Source organism: Symphodus melops (assembly GCF_947650265.1).
Source record: "Symphodus melops genome assembly, chromosome: 5".
Lineage (NCBI taxonomy): Eukaryota > Metazoa > Chordata > Actinopteri > Labriformes > Labridae > Symphodus > Symphodus melops.
Genome location: NC_136695.1, coordinates 18924326 through 18946804, shown reverse-complemented (window position 1 = coordinate 18946804; position 22479 = coordinate 18924326). Strand labels below are relative to the sequence as shown.

At 41.6% G+C, this 22479-nt stretch overlaps 1 protein-coding gene across 5 annotated transcripts in view; it reads left to right on the top strand.

The window, feature by feature from the left end:
* Positions 1 to 19559: 19559 nt before the first annotated feature.
* The window catches only part of efna3b (ephrin-A3b), a 52076-nt gene continuing 49156 nt past the window's right edge, over positions 19560 to 22479 (top strand). For all 5 annotated transcript variants that reach the window (XM_079343811.1, XM_079343813.1, XM_079343812.1 and 2 more), the window contains exons 1-2: positions 19560 to 20203; positions 20447 to 20677. In XM_079343811.1, coding sequence (XP_079199937.1) covers positions 20568 to 20677 — 110 coding nt within the window. In that variant the 5' untranslated portion in view covers positions 19560 to 20203; positions 20447 to 20567. The remainder of the gene's footprint in view (positions 20204 to 20446; positions 20678 to 22479) is intronic.

Here is a 22479-nt window from a genome sequence, read left to right as displayed (position 1 = left end):
TGAAAAGGATACACTGTTTTTAATGTCAAGGAATTATTGAACATATTAACATTAAAGCAGCAGCCATGTTTTTTCAGAAGCAAAGCGAGCAGATACAAGTGTTCTTTACATTCAAAACCCCACTGAGTTGTCTAACCTTCATATATTCTGTCATTTCTTGCTCATAGCTTTATTTATTAACACACACACACACACACCCACACACACACACACACACACACACACACACACACACGACTACACAAGTGTTTTCCAGTTTGTGTCTTTGTGTCTGTAATCTCTGACTGTCCCTGTGTGTGTGTGTGTGTGTGTGTGTGTGTGCGTTTTATAGGGAGCGATCTAAAGGGGATTTGGCAGACATGCTTGTGTGGTAGAAACTACAGTAAAAGCAAGTTAATTGTTCCCTCAGGAGGCGTTCAAACAGGCCGGACCACTCAGAATTATGGGTTGAGGATAAAAATGCAGATTCTTTTTTTTTTTTCCTGTCAATGACTTTTTTTTCCCCATCAACGATTTTCCCTGTGAGTTATTACTGCGGAATTGTAGGCCCTGTGCGTGTGTGTGTGTGTGTGTGTGTGTGTGTGTGTGTGTGTGTGCGTGCGTTGTGGATCAGCACGTCATTAAAATGACTCCTCTCTGCTGTTCTTACATCACAAGGTTTGACAGGTTTACAATGAATACCTGCAAACATTTAATTAAATGAGAGATACACGCGTGTTTTTCAATAATCCCACTTCATGCTCTGTAATTAACTCTACATGCACCGTCACTTAATTGCTCTTCGAGGATGCGCCGTAAAAGAACAAACGATGTGCTCGTGCTTGAGCTGTACGACAACATAAGAAAGATAATCAGATAGAGATCCAAACAGATGTAAAACACTTAACAGACAGGAGCATAGAAGTTCTGTTAACAGGTTTCGTAGCTCTCGTGTGTCGACGTGGTCGCCTCTGCTTTGTGATTTGAATAATTAATTGCTACTTATTGTCTTATTGCTTGGATGTGGATTCCCAGACTGTGTGTCGGGTTGTTTTTTCCCCTCGTCAGAAGACGGGTGAAAATGATATCCTCTAATGATTGCCCCCCCCCCCTTGTCCTCTCTCCCACTGTCTTTCAGTAAATGAGGGAAAGTGATATGGTCCTCTAATGACCAGTGTGAATAATCACTGTCTAAATAAAGGCTCTGTTTGGTGCGAGAAATCTCTTACTATCTTTCTCTTCCTCTTTTTTAGCCTCTCAACTGGACCCTTTCTGGTAAAACAACTGCATCCATGTCCTTTGCAGTTGATCTCTAACTGTACTTCTTATTCTTACCATCATGGTGTAGCATAGGTCAGTCTATCAAGTGCAAACACATTTTCTTTAATGTTCTTTAAGAGTCACACATTCTTCTTGTGTCATCTTAGAAACTTCACTTAGACTCTGATGCAGAAATGACGGGCTTTAAAAATGACTATTCAAAAATGTTCTTGATGATCTTGTTTGCTTTTTTTTTTTTTGTTGGCGTCGTACAAGAAATAATTTCAGTGTTTTCCATGCAGTTAAAAACTCCTCACAATAGGTTTAAGTTTTGAGTAGCGTTATCGTTGCTGCCACAATTAGAATTGGCTCAAATAAAGTATCATTGTGTAAATGATTAAATAATGTTTGTTCTTATTGTGTTTACCTGTATTAAGGTTAGGATTAAACTTCTTTTCTCCACATTTATTGTCAGTTTGCATCCTTAAAAACAGCTTGTAGTTCTTGCAGCCCGTTAAGAATTATGTGATGAACTCCTCCTTAAACCTCCTCAGGGGACCATCTACTGAATGAAAACACTCATTTAACCATGTCTCTCCCTGTAACTCTGCTTTTTCTTATTAACATCATCATTGAGGATCACATGATCAGCTCTCTGCCAGCTAAAGTTTGTTAAGTTTAGAATAACTTATAGATTCAGTTCGATTTATAAATTTGGATATGTTGAAAAAAAACCCATCTAAATTGTAAACTTCTAACTTGCAAACAAACCTTTATTGGCAATGTTTTTGTATTAGACTTCAATCAGGCAATCAGTGTCTTCGAACAAAGAATGACCGAAACACTGCCAATAAATGTTTTCTTTGTAAGTTTGACATTGGCTGCAAATTTTGACGGACATCAAGATAACCATAGTCTTGAAAAAAAAAATTTTATTTATTCAATTTGTGTGTAGGCGAAAGTCACATAACTTCAATTGATAATTTGTAATTCTCTTCCTCAATAACCAGCATGAACCTGTGAAGTCAGTGAGAATTTTCAGTTTTCTCCAGTCCTGTGATGGAAACACTTCAGCAGCCTTGTCTCTTTTCATTGATTTCAAACTTCTCCCTCTACATTTCTTATCATCCTCACTGTACATCACATGTTGAGAATGCCCTCCCCCTTTCATCATTGTTCCCTGGTTAAAGTCTTATTTTTGTGGTCTCCTTTCCTCTACCAGATGGTCCATTTTTCAAGTGCTTGTCAGATTCACATCCCCAAGTCCATTACAACTGTTGGGACTGTGCGCGCATGTGTATTTTTCTCGGCACAGATCAGAGAGGAGCTCAAATTGACATCCATTTCAGGCTACACGTTTAGCTTTTATATCCTCAGCCCGAGTGAACGGTGAGAGGAACCGGAAGACATGAAAGAGTGTGTGAGTGCTGTGGAGATAAAAAGAAAAAAAAAAGCACGAGAAAAAACCTGGCTGTCTGTCCGCACGTTTATTTTGTGCTTACTAAAGTTCTTCTTCTTGCACATTCTCTCCCTCTCTGCGTTCGAGTGAGGAGGAGCTGAGTTATTAAAACGCCAACCTTTCCAACAAGAGGCAATAAATCAAACTAAATATCCAGGGGAGAGAGAGAGAAAGGGGAAGAGAGAAAGAGAGAACATGGAAATGAAAAATTGGGAATGTTAAGTTGAGGAGGGGGATTTGATGAGCAGAAGGCTTGGGAAAGAGCTCAGGAGATGCAATGTAAGAGCCGTATTATAAATTGATGTAGAGGATGAGAGGAGATGAAGGTAGTGAGGAAAATAATGACAGTCTAAATGCGTCTGAGAGTCTGATGCCGGCCCTCGCTTTAACCACTTTGATTATGAAAAGACAGGCTGGCCAATCAGGGTTAATTCACCGTCATCACACATCAGTCGGTCATCAATGTTTTTTCCCACTTTGAGGAGAATGTGACTTTGCTTTAAATTCATTGAGTAAAGCAGACAGAAGCGGTCTTAAAGGGTTGGATTTCTGTTGCGGTTCTTTTGGCTTATAACACTGTGGCGATGGTCACAGAGGAGCAGGCTGTGATTCAGGACTCGACAGCATATTTCACTAACACAACCCGGTTCTGTAAAACTGTCATCAAAAGTGAGCGCTTACCTGGCTGGAAAGTGTGCGTGAGTATTAGGAGGAACTCTAAATACAAATTGAGAAACAACAAACTTTCTAAACAAACCGGAGGACGGATCAAACAGGTGGTGCATTCTCAAGCCACAAACAAATGGTTTATTCCTCGCACACAATCATGTTTATATCGCACTGTTTTTGCACTTAATGGAGCAGAAATCAACACAACTTTCAGATCAAAACTAATGTCTATACACATCTTCTGTTTTAAATAACTGACCTTAAAATCATGTTGACATTTTAATTCTTAGATTATTTTTTTTTAAGTTCTAAATGAAGCTTTCTCATGAGGACTGCAGCTGTTGGACAATGTTATACTGTGTCAGTACTTTGTCCAGTGTTAACACAGTTCAAATCATGTTACCATATAAAGTATCCATAAATGAGAAATTAACCAACAAAAATGGATGAGACTTTCAGCGAGCTAGTTCATTATTTACCTGAAGCAGATAACATCACGAAACCATCAGTTGCCTCCTAATTTGACATTTTTCTCCTATTGCTCAAACCATACATCACCGTCTCGTCCTATCAAATCCAGTAGTTTTTATTTTACTTTTTGTTTAAGTTTTAGCACATCACAGCTAGGTAATATAGCCTTGTGGAGCAATACAGTGTTTTTTTTATTTTGTTTGTTGTGTTAAAGGTTTATTTTGGGGCTTTTTTAAAAAAATCTTAATTTAGGGACAGAATTAAAAATGAATAAAAGGAGATACGAAATAAACCGGTTACACTTTGTTTATTACACCCTACATTCCTTCACTTACTTTATATTATTAACCTTGTTTGGAAACGTTGAACTCACTCATGGCAATGAAACAACCATACGGCCGAGACAAAGGCACCACAGAGGAGACTCGAGTCAGAAGAGGCAGTTTGAGTGTGACATTGAGAACTCTGAGGTTAAGTGGTTAAATGGTTGAGGCCTCTTAAGTGACTGTTTCCCCCCCCCCTCCTTCATCCCCTTCTCTCTCTACACATTCCTCTTTAATGGCTAATTTGAGAAGAGAGAGACATCAATCAAAAATCAGACACAAATGCACCATGAGGAGCACACGAACATACTCATTATTCTTATCCCCATGCTGTATATTACGCAGAATGCACAGTTGGGAAGTGTGAGTGCTTGTGTGTATGTGTGGTTTTTTTTTTTTTTGCGGTTCCAGAGACTTCCAGAGTAATCGAGAGACTCAGGGAGCGTGAAAGAGAGATGGAGCAATAAAGAGTAACACTCTTGTTCTCTCTCCTCCATCTCTACCCCCTGTAGACCATGTGATGGGCTGGGTTTCGCTGCACACACTGGGAAAAAGAAAGCAATAATTACGAGCCAAGTGTGTGAATAATTATGTCATCCTCTAACTAGCAGTTATTTGTATTTTGAAATTGTTGGATTGTTTTCTCTCTCGTTTTGGGTGAGGATCAGTCTGCTAACTGTTTGAACACAGATTCGGGGATTTTCCCTGAAGTTACATTTTGATATCAGCTGGTAAAAACAATGATTGAGACGACAACTTACAGTCATGCTCATTGACTGAAGCTTGCAGAGTCACTTTTTTTTCCTGCCTGCTAACAGAGCTTGGTTATTCAGATATCCATTTACAATGTTATCCAAAATACAGTGTCAACGAGTCTATAACAGGACTGTCATCTCTCAAGCAGAAAGTCGGGGGGGGGGGTTCGATCCTCAGCTCCCGATGTATCTTTGGGCAACACACCTAACCCCAAATTGCTTCCACTGCTTCATCAGCTGTGTGTGAGTGTGCATGGATGGGATTAGCTGATGGACACTTTTCTGTACACAGCAAACTCTGCCACCTGTGTGCACGTAACTAGGCCGCTTTGTACTCTTTTCTGCTCATCACTATGATGATCTGTTCTGCTCTTTGATACTTTCGATGAACTCATAGTCTTGATTTAAAGGCAGAAAGTTTTGCTTTATCGGACATCTTGGATGTGATGTAAACATTACCCCCTGATTTCCACAGTGTTGTTTCGATGTCAATGTCTTGCCTCATGAGACCCTCCCACTGTGAGGGCCATGTGTGTCAGAGGAGCCGGGAGATTATTACAGGGCGCTGTCCTGAATTTTTTCGAGACATTTTTGGTGGGAAATGTGTGAAATGGACATCAGCGACATAGTTAAGACGGTGTTTAATCACATACTTGAAATGCTGTAAGGTGAATCTTTTAAGTGAATGAAAAAGTTATCCACACGTCTGAAACACTGAGCAGTTAAAATCAGCAAAAATGTTCCACTGCATATACTATCACGAATGCACTTCTGCTCGTGTGTTTATACTCTCAGGGTTTGACTCTGAGGCAAGAGATGACCCTTAGAAACAGACTTGAAAGACACGGTGGCATCATCTTATTCTGTGAGTGTGAAAAATCACAGTGAGCGCATGAAAACAAGATGATGAATAATGGAGAAGCAAACCGATCATTGGGGGAAAACATTAGCCTGAGACTATTGTTTGCTGTTTTATGGATTTTCGAGCTTGTGTTTTCTGTATTTTGAAATGCAAAGTGATATATTTTTTATTCCGAGTGTTTCCTTTTAGAATAGCGATTTACAAGAATAGACTTCAATTTAACCTTCTTCTGTGTAAATACTTAAGGCCTTTCGTTCGCAGAGTATCATTCCAGCCTCTTCATGTTGGAGGATACTTAGCGTATATTGTTAATGGTTTTGCAATAATGAAAGGACATATAGCTCTTTATTTAAAGTGCTTCTACAAACACACACACACACACACACACACACACACACACACACACACACACACGTCATACACACAAGCTAGCACTGTATACTGCTGCTAATTGAATCACGTATTACATTTCCTGGAGGATTAGTTTAGCCTGAGAGACTGGTGACTGCACGGGTGGTAAGACAGTTGGTGTTTATGCGCCTGTGTGTTTATTGGGATTGAAAACCTTCAAATCAATTATTCATCTTGTGTGCTGCTCAATCAGATACTGAGGAATCCATCTTTGCCTCTCTCTCTCACCTGCAGGGATTACAGAGGTGTGGTGATGGGACACAGTACGGTGGGTTCACAGTGAATTAGCATGCTGCTGTTGTGCTAGCCGGGAGGAATGTGTTTACTGGTGGAGGACTTGGCGATGCTCATACTGGTTTTACTGGCTGCATATGAGTCACAGGTGATTACGGATAGCTGAAACCATTTTTAACCTCTAGGCCCTTAAGGGAGGCACATAAATAATAAAACTTACCACTGATGGGCATTAGGAACTTTCAATGAAATATTGAAAAATAATGCAGATATGAGTGGAAAAAAACATACAAATTTTAGTGGTTTAGAGGGTTTTATTTTTGTCAGAAATAATTCCCATGTGAAAGCCACACTTCACATGGGAATTATTCCAATCTGCCAAACAACTTTTGAATGACTCAGTTCAGTTCTGAGTATATTTTATCACTAAAGAATAAAGTCATGCTTGTATCTCTGAAATGTTGTTTTAAGAAGTTGGCACTGTAATGGAAATGTTCAAACAAAATCGGATAAGCTCACAATGACACCATGTTGGTGCAGTAGGTACATTTTGAATGTTCATCAAAGAGTTGCCTGTTAGCTGATTAGCATTAAACATAAAGTCATTGTTGGGGATGAAGCGTTGTTAAGCTACTAACAGCTTTAAACTAGAAGCTCGAGGATCAGATACAGCTTAGGCTTTTGGTAATGTCTTAAGCTTTATAACGAAATAAATCGTCAAACTGTAAAAAAAAAAAAAAAAAAAAAAAAAAGTGCTGGAAAAAAGATAATGTCTTAATAATGAAAGTCAGTGGCTCAAAGTAATAAAAAATCATTATATACATATAGAGAAAAAATAACTTTTACCAACTCTGGAAAATAGTTATCAAGATCCAAAACAAAGATATTGTCTCCAGGGTAACTTTTAATGTTTGGATGGACGATTTGGGAACATATCCTTGGAAAAGAGTGAAATATTTCTCAGAATAAGAAAATATTCATCATCATCAGAATCCTCTTTGTTGCCAGACTCAGAGTCCATTAGAAAACATATAAAAAGCAAACAACATAAAAACACAAAATTAACTTGAACTAACTGGTGGTGCTAGGAACAATGAGTGCAACATTTCTCAGATATTCATAGTTTATCCTCTGGAGATCATGCATGACTTTACAAACTGCAGTTATAAAACACACTTGCAGCATTAATGTCAGTCTGGGCCAAACATCCCTAAAGCCAAGCTGCAAACAAAGCTGAAATCTGTTATATCGTTTTGCATTCAGGACTTATTTTGTCTCAGTAACATTTGAATCTGCTGGACATCTTGGTTGCATCTTGGTTTTTTTTAATGTTACAAATTAAAGTGTAGCTGCTGTATCACCATGCTACAGGTGTTCTCAGGTCACCTAGACATGACGGTCAGGTAGATAGCAGCTTGTTAGTGAGTCCAGCTTTGACTCTCTGCTCAGTTTGTCTGTGACCCTGCTACAAGAAACCCACACACTGTTCATGCCGGGGTCAAAGGACACAGAGCATGAGGTAGATAATAAATATTCACACAGGGAGCCCCAGAGAAGAGAAATGAGCTTGCTGAAAAACATTTTACAATATTTATGTTTGCTCAAGTTATGCTGACCGCTTTTAGATCAGATAACGGTGGCGCCTTTTGTCAACAAGAAAAACAAAATTAGAAGGACAGTCTTTATCTTCTTCTGTAACTCCAACACTATAAAAAATCTCAAACTCCACATTATAAAACACATTGTTTAAAAAACGTTTTTCACCTCAACTCGTAGAGAAACTAATGTGATGTGGTTTCCTGATGTTGATGCCAAAGATAAACAGCAACACATTTCCTCCTCTTCCATTTCTTCCTTCATATTTGTGATTCCCCTATTGACAGCACTCTAAAGGCACAATATAACCCTTAAAGAGAGACACATATGATTCTAAATCAAGCCTTATGTAGCTAATTCCACAGTTGCAAATAACTTTTGGAACTAAAGTTACTCTTGGAAAAAAAAACAACATGAAAAATCCTGGATCTATTTTAAACAGTGTTTTTTTTCTTTTTCTTTTTTTTTGTAATAGTCTAAACAAGCGTTGGCATCATAACTACAGTATGAAACCCGAGTGCACACTTTCTATTAGAGAACTTCATGCCAGGCCGGTTGCAGCTTTCTATTTAAATCATAAGATGTAAATAATATAATTATTAGAAATCCTGGCTAATGCCTGGATATAATAACAATAATTTGCATTGTGACTAGACAGTGCATATGTTGTTATTTTGCTCCCTGCAGTGTGTATGCATACACATGCCAAAAGCAAGGGCTTGCACTGGACCACCCCCAGCCAAACTTATCCCTCATTATTCCCTCCATCCCTGTGCTCTCATCGGGGGAGAGGGATGCAGACGACAACAGTGAAACAGTGAAAGGCTGATCAGCTCCTCTGTTAGATCAGAGAAAGAGAGACGAGCCAGAGGACAGTGAGACCATGAAGAGGACATTGGAAGCGCTCAGAGCAGAAAAGAAGGGAAAAGCAGGATAAGAAGAGGTAAGAGGTTTAGTGTGCTGGGTATACTGTATGTAGGAGGAGCAGCATTGACTGACTTGGAGAGACAATAAAAAATAGTGCTGACATGGTGCAGTGTGTGTGTGTGTGTGTGTGTGTGTGTGTGTGTGTTTGTCAGCATGTTACAGGGAAAAAAGGGGAGGGGGGAGATGCAATCCTTCCCAGAGTAGTGTTAAAAAAGATGTAATAAAGTGACAATAAAGAGTAGAAATCAGAAGTGAAGAAGAGGAGAATGCAGGTCTCTTCGATTACAATTCCACATGTTAAATTGCACCTATTTAGTTAACTGCTGATGGGATCAATAGGGAAAATGGAGAAGGCAAGGGGGAAGAAGGAGGGAGGGAAAAGTGGCAGAGAAGACAGCCTGTGAGGACGGGAGAACCTAAAGAGGAGGAAATATGGTTGCCATGCGTAAGCATGGCAGTGGAGAACAGAGGTAAAAAAGGAGGGAGAAAAAGAAGGATGCAGGGTTGTGATGATGGATGCGCTGCTCTCGTTTCGTGCCCCCTAACGAAGACTCTAATTAGTGTTTGTGTAATTCCACACTGTCTCCTCCGCCTGCTCATCTTAATTAACTACATTCATCTTCCCCTCCCCTTCATCCATCCCTTTCTCTCGCCCTCCCTCCCTCTCTCTCTGCCCTCCTAAAATAACACACTGACTGTCTGAACCCCACCTGGACCAGACCTGCTTTTACTTACAACACTTTCTCTCTCCCTCCCTGCCACCCGCTTTAATTCCCCCTTTACCTCCATCCCTTTACTTCATGTACTCTTCTGTCTCCCTCGCTCTTTTTTCCTCCTACCTCACCTTGAAAAAAAAACCTGGCCTTTTTGTCTCTCTCGCAGCTGAACATGCTCGTGCTTGGCCTGCAGGAGAGCTCGCCCACCCTGGTGCGTCTCCAGAGTCCTGTTTTGTGATGGCCCATTTAGTCATTCCAGTCATTAATTTCATCAATAGGCTTAAGAAGTGGCAGAAATACATGGCTACTCCAAGCTAGTCATACATTAAAGCCAAGTGAGACCCAAAAGCGAAACAAAAAAGACAACAAATTCAGAAACTCTCAAACTGAAGGCAACGCGAGGCGTACAGAACAAGGGACAAAAGGAGGAATTATTTTTCTGGGTCTGGTTCTACTTTAGCTCTAAGAGGGCCAATTGGGTTTAGGGGACAGTTACACAAGTGTTTGAGTGGCAGTCAGAGGAGGAGGAGGTGAGACGAAGGGGGCTGTGTGAAGTGCATTTACCGATGGAGATGACAGGCCTGTTGATGACTGGTCTGTATTGTGTTATTGTAGCGAGCGGCAGATGGATCGGAGTACCTGCCATCATTTAGCCCAGCAGTCTGAAATGGCTTTTCCTGCTTTCAGCCTTTCAGCAGTCAGTCAGTGTGACAAAGGACTGCTGGGAGTCAGAGCCTCAGTTTCACAGCACCCCATCTCTGCACAAACACAGTCACATGCACACACAAAAAAAACGTGCATACACAGTCGTAAATATTCAGCACACATGGGTGCCCATGCACAAACATCCAATCAGACAAGCTGCAGAGGAGGGCCTTAAGCGCTTACTGTTTCACAAATGAAGTGCCATTCAAAGCAGGTATAAGAGGAAAAAAAAAACTCATTTTATTTGTCTTTTTTTGTCTTTTTTTCTGTAGGTGTGTGTGTGTGTGCGTGTGTGTGTGCGTGTGTGTGCTAGCATGTTTGTGTATATCAGGATGTTCTGGACATAAGCTGCAGTTTGCTGAGAGAAGCAGAAATGCTTTTTCATCCTCTTTGATACTCATACCAAAGACCCTTTTTACAACCGTAACGCACCATCACACCCCACAATGCATTTCACCATTTAAATTGGTTGCTTTTGCTGGCACAGATTGCCATCATACTTCCCAAAATGGAGAAAATATATTCACAGAAACACAAAAAAACAACACGTTTACCCTCCACCCACACACACACGCGCCACATTGACAGCAATTGCAAGCCAATCGGTGCTTTCTCCTGCTGAAGGGCAAAGGTTAATCTAGCAGGGTTTCACCTGACAGCACTTCCTCACAGCAAAGAAAGGAAACGGGCAAATAGAGATAGAGCAAGGTAGGGGGAAGCCAGGAGCAATAGGGGGACAGAGATAGCGGCGCAGACAGAAATAAGGGGATTGTGATAGAATGACAAAGAGGAAGCTACAGGTGAGGGCGAAAGTGAAGAGGAGAGAGGGAAGGAAAGAGAGAAAGAAGAGAGATGCACAGATTGGCAACAAATGAGGGGAACAAATCTCCCTACTGTCCTTTAGACTTTCTGAGCAGATTTGGCGTCACCATTAGATGCTCCTCTGAGCTATCCTTGAGGGGGGAAACAGCCTTAAGGCACTGATCTCAGATCAGCTTATCCACTGAAATACCTAACCTTTAACAATAAAAAGAAAATGCAAATCTGACCTTAGATGACAGTCTAAGTTAAACCTCTTCCCATCGCTCCTAATCTCAATGCCCACTGGGCTCAGCATCACCTGTGCCGCTGCTGCGGAAATGTAGATGTTACAAAAAAGCGTGTGGCAGCTGGCTTCTGCAACCTGCACCTGTTCCTTTTCCACGCGTGTGTGTCTGTCTGTGTATGTGAAGAGGTAGGAGTGTTCTTGTGTTTGTCTTTGTGTGCGTACCTGCTGTCTTCAGTGTTTCTGTCCTGTCTGCAGAAGTACACTCACGGGGGCTAATACAGAGCTGAGACTTGTGATGTATGAGACTTCAGGAACATTCATCTAAATAGCCCCAAAGCCCAACCAGCAGTGCACATACACACACATATACACAAGCACGCACACATTGTTCTAACTAGTTAAGGGCAAGAAACTTTTTCTCCCTCTGGCTTGCTCTGTAATTTGAACAAATGGATGACAAAATTAGGGACAAAACCTGAATAAACGAGAATAGAATTGACAAAGACGCTTTAACAAAAAACAAATAACTCAATTAGGAAATGAACATCCTGTTATTCTCTGTGACATGTAAGGTATTGATTTAAGAAAGACGTGTCACCGGATGAGGATGAATTGTAAAATGGTCAGTCCAGTTGAACAGGGTTTTTAAAGACTCTTTGATGACAGCACGTACAGCCACACTGTCACAATAAAACAACTGTAATCCTTCCCACCCACCTTCATTTTCAGGGTGGGGAGTAACAAATAGAGATACACATGCACTGTTGCTGTAGATTAGTAATTAGAGTTATCTGGTATGTGTATTTAACTTGAAAAGTAAGTACTTTGGGGCAGAAGTGGCTCAGTCTGGGACTTGGGTTGGGCACTGGAGGGTCACCGGTTAAGGTCCCAGTGCAAAAGGAAAATATAATCTGAATTGATCTGGTAGCTGGAGAGGTGCCTGGTCACTTTCCGGATACTGCAGAGGTGCCACTTAACAAGGCACAGAACCCAAAACAGCGCTGACGTCATCCCTGCGTAGCAGTGTGTAGCTGCCCCAGTCTGGTATCTCTCCAGTAATGCATGTCCACGGGTCCTGTTTGTGTATGTATGTATTTCAGGCCCATGTGTGTAAGAAGCATGTCTCTCAATAAAAGAGTGTAAAACCAGAATTTCCCTCAGGGATTAATAATGTATGTTGTTGTAATATGTAAATTGTATGTTGTTGTAATATGTAAATTGTTGTTGTGAGATTGCTATGTCTTTATAATAGTCAGTGTACCTTTTTAAAACACCTTATATTGCTCAATTTAGAGGAGTAAATAAGTTCAATGAATGCTTTTACTTGAACCTGTCTTTCAGATTGTTTCGCTGAGTTACATCCTCTTCATCTGGCACTTACCTCTGGCAGCAATATTTCAATAAACTGTGTAGAAAAGATCAGTCTTGTCATGGTTTATTTTGCATAGCATACAGATACAATGTTATTTACACAAATGATGTTATGAGTTGATTTTAATTTTGGTTCCATTTTCCCTGTTTAAGTCTCGCCACTGCCCTGGCCTCTCTGGCGATCCCCAGAGACCCCCACTTTGAAAAACATTGAACAAGAGCATTTGACATACAGTGGACTCTTCAGGGTTTGTTATGCACTTTTAGTCATGTTTTTTTTAATTCAAACATAAGGCCAGTTGAACTGTAAACTAAGCTGGACACTTTTAAGGATGTTTATTACAAAGTTTGTCTTTTTTTGTGGTTGTTGTTTTTGTAAAACTTTCTTTCAACTTGCTGCCCTAAAACTTAAAGAGACACTTTTTGTGTTGTGTTTTACTTGTATTCAAAGCAGCTATTATACTTGTACTAAACTAAAGTCACCTGTGTATACATGGAGCTTCATGGCCTGATCTATCACAACTCCCCTTCTGCTAGATGGTGAATACACAGAGGAGAGGACTTTTGTGAAACAATGCTATCACTGGTATTGAAGTGGCAAATTAAAAGTATGAACTATGAAATTATGTCTGACAGTTTTAATAAGTGAATAATCACCGTATTCAACAAATTAATTGCATGTACTTGTCATTAATTCAGTCATTAATTACTTTTAGAAATTGCTGTTGTTTCATTAATTTCTAACCAAGTATGTGCATTAACTTCTTGATTCCAAAAGGATATTTTAAAAACTCATTACTGCATCCCTCCTTCTTCCGCCTTTATTTTCCCTGTACATCATCTGTAAAGGGATCTTTCCCTTCACTGATTACCTCTGTCTGATTTGATGTCTGAGGGAGATCTTCGGTTGAGGCACACTGGGTTAGTGAACGCAGGTTTGTGTGAGTGAGAGTGAGATATAGAGATAGAGCAAGTCCAGAGATATCTGCAATTATACGTCGCTCTCTGTGTGATTCAGGTCAGATATTTCCCTGCTATTGTTAAAATCATACACCTTTCAAGCTTAGCTGGAGATTATGATATCCTGCAGGGCTGCCCAGCCTGAATTATTTGAAAAGGCACATTCATTTATCCAAAAAGAGACATAAAACATTGTCTTGACACTTTAATATGACAGTGGAAGCAATGTTGAGTCATCACCTTGATTGTGGATTTATTTTTTTGATGTGAGTCAACACCACAAAGAGTCTTGGTATTCAACTTTTCCCATCACTTTATCTAAACAAACTGTTCATGTCATATCCTCTCCAAAGAAATCCCCTTGCATTAAAAATAATGTCTGAAATGGGACACTCAGCAGATTCTTTTTTTTTTCTTTTTTTTTTTTTCTCGTTTAATTTTGGGATCGTCCTCTCTGCAGCTGCCGCCGTTGACTTCTGATGTGGAAGTTAAATAAATAAAATCATTTCTCCATGGTAATTTTCGTCAAACCTGCCAAATTCAGCCTAAATATTTGACATGGAAGAGAGAAGATCAGTGAGAAGTGAGATCAAAGGAGGGTGGTGGGGTGCGGGCTGGCGTGTGCAAGTGTGTGTACGTGTGTTAGGAAAGTGATGAAATGTATTCTGGAGTGTGATATTTTCAACACCACCAAATTCCGCTCCATCTCCTCCACACATGGGAGTAATCTAAACTCAAAGCAGCGTGTGGCGTAAGTGTGTCTCTCTGTGTGTGTGTGTGTGTGTGTGTGTGTGTGTGTGTGTGATGGTCTCCAGCCACTAGCAACCTATTCTTCATATTCCTGTCACCTACTCTTCTTCACTCTCATCCTCCTCTGTCTCCAAAGCAACACACACACACAAACAGACACAAACACACACACGGACACAAAAACGATTGTATTTGTCTTTATCAGTCTCTCCATTTTGCTCGCCCCTCCTTGTGTTCTCTCTCCTTCGTTCAATATTTCATGCCGTTGAGAGCGTATCTATTCTGAGCTCTCTTTCTCTCTCTTACTCTCTCGCCCCTTTCCTCCTTTAAAAAAAAACCTCTCACGACACATCACTCTTGCTGTCCTGTCCCTCTCTCTACACCTCTATAAATCTCTCTCTCGCCCCTCACTCTCTATATCTCATTGCACTCCTAATGTTCTGTGCCCCATCTAACTCTTTCTCCCAACTCTATGACTTACACTCCCCCCCTTCCAGCCTTTCATTTCCTTTTTCCTCGCCCATTCCACTCCCCTCTCTCTTTTCCTCGCCCCTCCGTCCCCTTCGCGTGACTCTTCAAAGTATCAGCTCCTCTTCTCCTTCCCTTAACCCCTCGCTCCTTCTCTCTCCTTTTCCCCCGTTGGGTTTCTCTCCAACCAAAACACAGAGAAAGCCCTGTTCTCTCTTTTTGCACCTCTTTCCGTTTCCTTTTTTTTTTTTTTGCACCCCCTCACCACCTCCCGACCCCCCTCCTGCCGTTTTCCTTCTTCCCATCCAATCTGAGCCGCACCTCTCCTCCTCATCCTCCTCCTCCTTCTTTTTTTTTTTTTCTTCTTCTTCTTCCTTCTACTTCCCTCTGATGCTCCCTTGCACTGAACTCCTTCTCCACCACCCGCTCCTCCTCCCCCAGTCGCCTCCTCGCTCTTAGCCCCCATACCAGTGTTGTTTTAAGGCACAGCAGTGAAAGGTAAACAGAGAGATTGAAAATTCGTGTCAGTCAGTCGGGTGAGAGAGGGACATGGAGGGAGGGTGAGCGGCGGAGGTGGTGAGGGAGCTAGAGGGGGCGGGGGGAGTGTCAGTACAATTTACTAACACAACAGTGAACAGCGAAGCAGGCCAAGACACAGAGCGAGTGGGAGGCTGAGTGAGAAAGAGACTCAGAGTTCAAGAATGCCATTGAAATGCAGCACACATTCAAGAGTACAGAAAAATAATAATAAAGTGTTTACTGTATTCTCATGATGTTTGTACATGCAGGAGTTCTGTTGGATCCATGTGTGCATTGTTCACTTTCTTTGACCCCAGAGAGGGATGCGAGTCCTATAGGGTCCTAATATCCAATTATCAGTGCTATGAGAAAGCTCCGATTAGATTTCGAGGTTGCAGAAAGGAGCACTTGACAGATGTGTTGTTGGCCGGCTCTGGGTTGGAAATGTCATAAGAGCCTCGGTGTCACCGCATGCAGTCAGCCCCGAGGTCGTTTCTCATAATAACCCCAATACAAAAGTAATCCAATAGCACCAGAACCCACGCCTGGAAAATCCAACCTGGATGATTAGAATTGACAGCGGCGTTTGCTGAAACAGAACATGTCAGCGTCTGTTTCAAAAGAACAAAAATGGAAAAGCTTGAAGTGGCATTTTTATTATTCAAAAAGGACCAAGTCCCCGCCTCCGTTGGCGTTCAATATCCAAATGTATCATCTCGTCCCTGATTTAGAGTTCCAGTTCAGAGTTTCAATCCTTTATGCTCTGTAGTCTGAGACTGGAAAGGTCAGTTCAGCTTAACGGTGAAAAGCCATTTTTTTCTCTCTTAATTCTAGAAGAATCTGAAGTCATGCAAACAGGATTTACTTTTATTTGGAAGTGCTTGAGTCACTTGTGTATACTTCTCATACTAAGGACAACATTAGGAAGTTTCAGAAGTGGTCATCAATGCTCTGAAAGGTTCACAGACAACTTTTCCAACCGTTTTTAGAGAATGGTAAATGGTCAATGGACTTGTTTAGGTCTTTTATTGTCTTCTACACTCAAAGCTGCTTTTATGCCACATTCACCCATTTACACAGCATTCACACATTGTCACCAGAGGCGGCTACATGAAGTGCCCATTAGTGTTAACTAATGTTTTTTTTTTTTTTAATGCATTGTTATGCTTTGCCACTCAGGAGAAACTTGGGGTTAAGTGTCTTGCCCCAGGACACTTAACCTAGTGCCAAGGGATTGAACCCCAAACCTTCCAGTCGAGAACTGACCAACTCTCTCACACTGAGCCCCAACCAACACTGAGCCCCAACCAACACTGAGCCCCAACCAACACTGAGCCCCAACCAACACTGTGCCCCAACCAACACTTGTTCACGATCAAATCCTTTTTCTTTTCAAAGCTTTTGAACATTATCCGTGGCCGTCTTCAGTGAAAATGTTTTGCTGTTCTCAAATGCATCAGATTTGCTCCATGATAAAAAGTGGTTTAAGAGAAGTTTCCTAGTTTTCTTTTAACTCTAGTTCATATAATATTCACTTTAGAAAATAACAAGATAGGTCTGGGAGCTCAGCCAAGCAAATTAAGGAACCTTTTGGTTCCTTAATTAGCTCTTTTGACCGAGTGTGAAAGAAAAGCATACATTTTTACAGGTTTTCAAGAATTACACCAATCTACAGACCTAAGCTAAGAAGAAAAAAACCAAACAAACACAAATAGGGATGGGAATCTTTGGGTGTCTCACGATTTGATTCAATTTTGATTCTTGGGGTTCATGATTCGATTCAGAATCTGCTTTCAATTTAAAACAATCCTGGATTCATGATGCCTATTTTGGAATTTATACAGTACAGTTCAGGATCTACGCCTGCCATCAGTTAGACTGGATGAATGTCTTGAAGTTCTTGAGCTGGCCTTAGCACTTAGCAGAAATAAGATAAACAAAATAAACGCCTTACAAGTACACCTATACCAAAAAAAGAAAAAAATAACACATGGTGCAGGTTGCTGGAATTGTAGAAGAACTTAAACATTCAGAACAAATGGTACACAGCAATCTCCCCAGATAGCTCTGGACAATGTCCCAGTACGCTCACACTATCTGTACAATGCAGCACCCTCAAAGTCCAGTTTGATTGATTAGTGTGATACTTCCTAATCACAGTCTCTCAGGGAATTGGCTGCTCTCTCCATATTAAGCAGGTCAAAATACTTTACCAACCATTGCTCCTCCTTCATTGCCAGCCTTCTAACTGATAGGCAGCCTAACACTGAGAGTCGTGAGACAACTTGAATAGTTTATAGTTTCAGGCTTACTGCTTATAACCTCAACAATTGGAGATAAGGGAAGAACAGTCTGAGACATGACAGTGTGCGCTTCTGACCACAAACACTTGACTGCAGGACACTCCCCATAACGCACCAAAATAGCCATGTTGTCAACACAAATCAAAAGCACGTTCAGGCATCATAACAAGTCTGACAGGAGTCACATAAGCTCTGCATCAAATCTTATATTGATTCATCTTTTACGTAATATTTTGACACATTTGTGCCAGATTGATAAAGAATATCACGAAACTGTAGCCTACAAAAATGACACTATTCTACTTTAGGCAAAAGTTAGCTCCGATTGTCTGTATCTTGACCACCAAAACAGCTATTCCATTAACGGTTTTGCGTTCAAGTGGAAGCAAAACAAACAAACCATGTGCCCATAAACCAGTCGTGCTCAATCATAAAATATGATTTTTTGCTTTTTTTTGGGGTGAACCAACTGTTTAAGGGCAGAAGAGGAGAGTGCGATTCATTTTTCACATGCACATGCATATATCATGGGATGCATATTTAATAGTACCAGCTGTTTGACTGAGCTGCTGTGATACTACATGATGCAGTGTAGTGATAAACAGAGATACAACATGGAGAAACTGAAGAGAAGCGATAGACAGAGGCGCAGAGAAATGAGGCACAAGAGGAGTGCTCATTAAAAAGTTGCATGCCTGCTGTAACAGTGAGAGAGAGAGAGAGAGAGAGAGAGAGAGAGAGAGAGAGAGAGAGAGAGAGAGCAGAGACAAAGTTAACAAAAGACAGAGGCAAAATAGCAGAGCCAGGTTTCAGGGATTGCAGAAAGGAGAAAGTTTGCATGGGAAACGAGAGAATAAGGTGAGGGAGGAGAGCAGAGAGAGACAGATAGACAGAGAGGGGATTAAACGGACAGCTCATGAGAGGAGAGGAAGGACCGGAGAAGACAGAGGGATTCCCCAATGGCATCTCATCTCTCTCTCTCTTTCTTGCTCTCCTTCTCCCTATTTCCCTCCGTTTTTTCTCCCAATAAATCATTCTGACTTCTCCTTAACCAACTCATTCCCAGCAGGCGGCAAGAAAACTGTAACAATCTTTCTCCTATCGGCTATCACTCTATTTTTTTCTTATCCTCTCCTTCTGTCGCTCCCCTTGTCTGGCCTGTTCTTCCCTCTCTCTCCCAAACACACACCTTGGATGCACAGATTATAGCAGCGAAGGTGACAGAGCTGGGCAAAAGACTGAACATTTAACCACGTCTCTGAGCTTCGAAATATATGACCCATATCAATTGCTTTGGATTTAAAATAAAGTTTATAGGATTAATTAGAATAAAATAATCTACTGATGGAATTTCCATAACTTTGATTAATCACAAGGACATTCCAGCAAACATGCCTAACACAGTGTAATATCCAGCCTGTTCATTATGGTGGGGTTTGTGTGTGTGTGTGTGTGTGTGTGTGTATGGGGGGGGGGGGGGGGGGGGGGGTGTACGTGCGTGCGTGTTAATGTGCTGCAGCTTTAAGAGGATTTTGCATGACATTAGTGTTGTATTAGACTGACTTACACTGTCTGGGGATCCAGGCCAGCAAGGGTGATTGTAGCGGGGAATATATGTACAGTATATGGTGTGTGCGTGAGTCAATGGCTGCTTTTTTCTCTCCCCATTGTTATAAAAATGCAAAAGTGTGCGTGCATACGTGGCTGGAGGAGGAGGAAGAGAAAGAGGGATGCAACGTTGAAGAATAGACTGCAGAAGGTGGTTGCAGACGTATTTGACAAAAGGAGGGGGGTGATTCAAATCTTCTACTTTTACACCAGGAGAGGAAGAGGAGGTCGAATAGTTGACGAGAAAAAAAAAAAAAAAACTTCAAGTCGCAGTGATGCCTGATGTGCTGCGATTCTGCCACGATATTGGAGGAATGCGCTTTTGTCGCTCGCTGGGGGTGGAGTTAGAAAGTGAACGAGGGCTGCCTACCAAACAGTGAGAAGAGGAGAAGGAGGAGAGGAAGAGAGAGGAGAGCGACGGGTGGGCAGGCTGCTCAGCGTAAGCGATGGTCCTCGGATAGAGTCTTGGAAGACCTCATGAAACTGCCTGGTTGAATGGTTGCAGCGGTAATTGAGCACGGCGTGTTTTGCATCTCTCGGATCTTCGGAAGGAAAAAAAAAACCCCCTGCAGCAGCACCCATTTCAAGAACAGCTTTTGTTTTGTAAAGAAGAGGACTTGCTTGACATGTTTTTATTTTTTTTGTGTCTACAACTTATTAACTCTCATTGAGGCTTTACATGCCAGCAGAGAGTAACTCTTTCCCAGCGGAGAGGACTCGCATTCACGGAGGAGGACAGACCTCCAGCTTGGACCAGATACCGCTCCCCCCTTCCACTTCTCTGGCGGGCTCACGCGCAGCACTTCCCGGTGAGAAGAGAGGAACCGGACTCCCAGAAAGCCCCTTGTTTGAAGCCCCAGGATTTGTGTGGGAGGGGAGCAAGGGAGGGTGAGGGGTACGCAGTTTGTGGTTTATAGGCTGGGGGGAAGAAGGGAGCACGGTAACTTAACACCACAATAGACTTTTGAGTTTTACAACACTTATTAACCACAGAGAGTCTGAACGTCTTTGAACAAATGCATTGTTTGTACCCTCTCCCGTCTCTCTGCTAGGCATTTGCTGGGATGTTTGAATCGTGTTGTTTGGTGGGGTGAAGGGACCGAGAGAGTGGCCGGAGAGAGAGAGAGAGAGACCCCCCCCCAAGGGACGGAGGCCGAGAAAGGAGCCGGGAGCATGGCTCTGATGGTGCTGTCTCTCTGGGCGCTAACGAGTCTCACCTGGGCGGACCTGAGCCAGGTTGCAGCCAACAGGCATTCGGTGTACTGGAACAGCTCCAACATACAGTAAGACTCCCACTCCTCGTGTGTATCGGTGTGTAAGTGTGTGTGTGAATATGCCGCTCCTTTGATCTCTCTATTCTCCACCTGTTAAAGGGGATGGAAATGCCCCTATTCCCTGAGCTGAGACTCTCAGGTTTACTCGCTTATGTCTTCAGTCAGTTGTTGCTGTTTTAAGATTTATTTGATTGTGTCTCGTGAAAAAAAAACAAGTTTTCAACTGGAAGCAATTATTTATGTCCACAAAAAACTATTTCAAAAGGCTCCTCGTGTTGCTCTGTAGGGTAAAGCTATTTTTGAGTCTGCCCTGTCAGACCCCCACTGTGCAGTCAAGGTGGCTTCAAACCATCTTTTCAACACCCTCCCTTGCACAACTAGCCGGACATATTTAGTTTCTGTTTGTCAGTCAAACATCAATCTGTGCAACTTACTATATCCTACGAACTCCCTCCTTTTCTCTGTACCTCTCTGCTTCTGCCTTTAGCCTTGCTTAGAGAAGAAGCAGAAAGACATGGACATGAGAATCCCATGTGATTCCTCATCTTCTCTCTCTCTCTCTCTCTCTCTCTCTCTCTCTCTGTCATGTAACTCTGCCCTTTCAGTCTTTCTCTGTCCTCTCCTCTATCTGGTTCAATTAGGAGCACTTCTTCATCCTGACCCCATTGTGTTGTAGCAGTGTCACTATTCAATCTCTCCTTCGCGCTCTCTCTCCTTCTATCCCTCTCTAACCCCCTTTCTTGTTTACACTCAGTCCGTTGGCCTTTTTGTTATCCTCCTAATCCTTTGCTTCTCGCCCCTATCTTGATTCAAGAGAAAAGCTTCTTTTTTTTTTCTCCCTCCCCTCCTCTCTCTTTTTAATACTGTCCGCGTAAACCCTATGGCTCTGCTGCTGGATCCTTATGAAGCGTAGGTCTGCAGCAGCACATTGTAGGGATATCTCTCTTCTAACAATTTGTATAATGTAAAATCCCCGAAATAATCTTTGATTGGCTCTGTTTCAACATTAAGTGGGCATCCACTTTTCATTTAGCAAATTCTCACGCACCCTTCTTTTCTACCCAAAATAAAAAAAGAACGTCTATTTGACTGATCTGATGTGAAATTTTAACTTTTTTTAAATTACATTTTACGAAGTAATTTAGCGAGCCATTCACATTCACATCCACTATTTAATTTTTTTTAAATGTTGAAAAGAAAATGCAGCGATCAACCCTCGAATGTAGATTTACTCGGTAACCAAACGTGCAAGTCACACACTTACACACACCTTCCCTTTTTTTCCTCCACATCATGCAGTGAATCCTGTCGATGTGGAAGCTCCCCCGAAACACTCAGTTTGCACCACTGTCTGTGGTTCTTTACTTCCTCAGCTGACTTTATTGGGCCCCAAAGATGTGCAGTCTGATATAAAGCGACTCCCATTTTACGACTTCACTTATTAAAGACGTAAACAATCAAAGCCCCCCCCCCAAAAAAAAAAAAAAATACAGTTGTTTTTGTAGCAGGAAGATCAATGGCTCTGTGATCCCACAACAACTCCAGACCAGTGATTTTAGTTTACAGCATGAAATAAAACAATGAAATGAAGGTCGATTTATCCCTCACAGCTGAATAAGTCGACACGATGTAATTTAAACGGGAAACAAAAAAGTTATTGGGTGTGATACAGTACCGTAAACGATATTAGTTTTCGAGAATGTAAGAAAATCATTTGGAAACTTCTTTGAAAAAAACAAACATTTCATGCACAGTTGCAGCTAATGTGCTTTAGCTGATGTTTTGTTTTTACAACTCTCACTGTGGAGGGT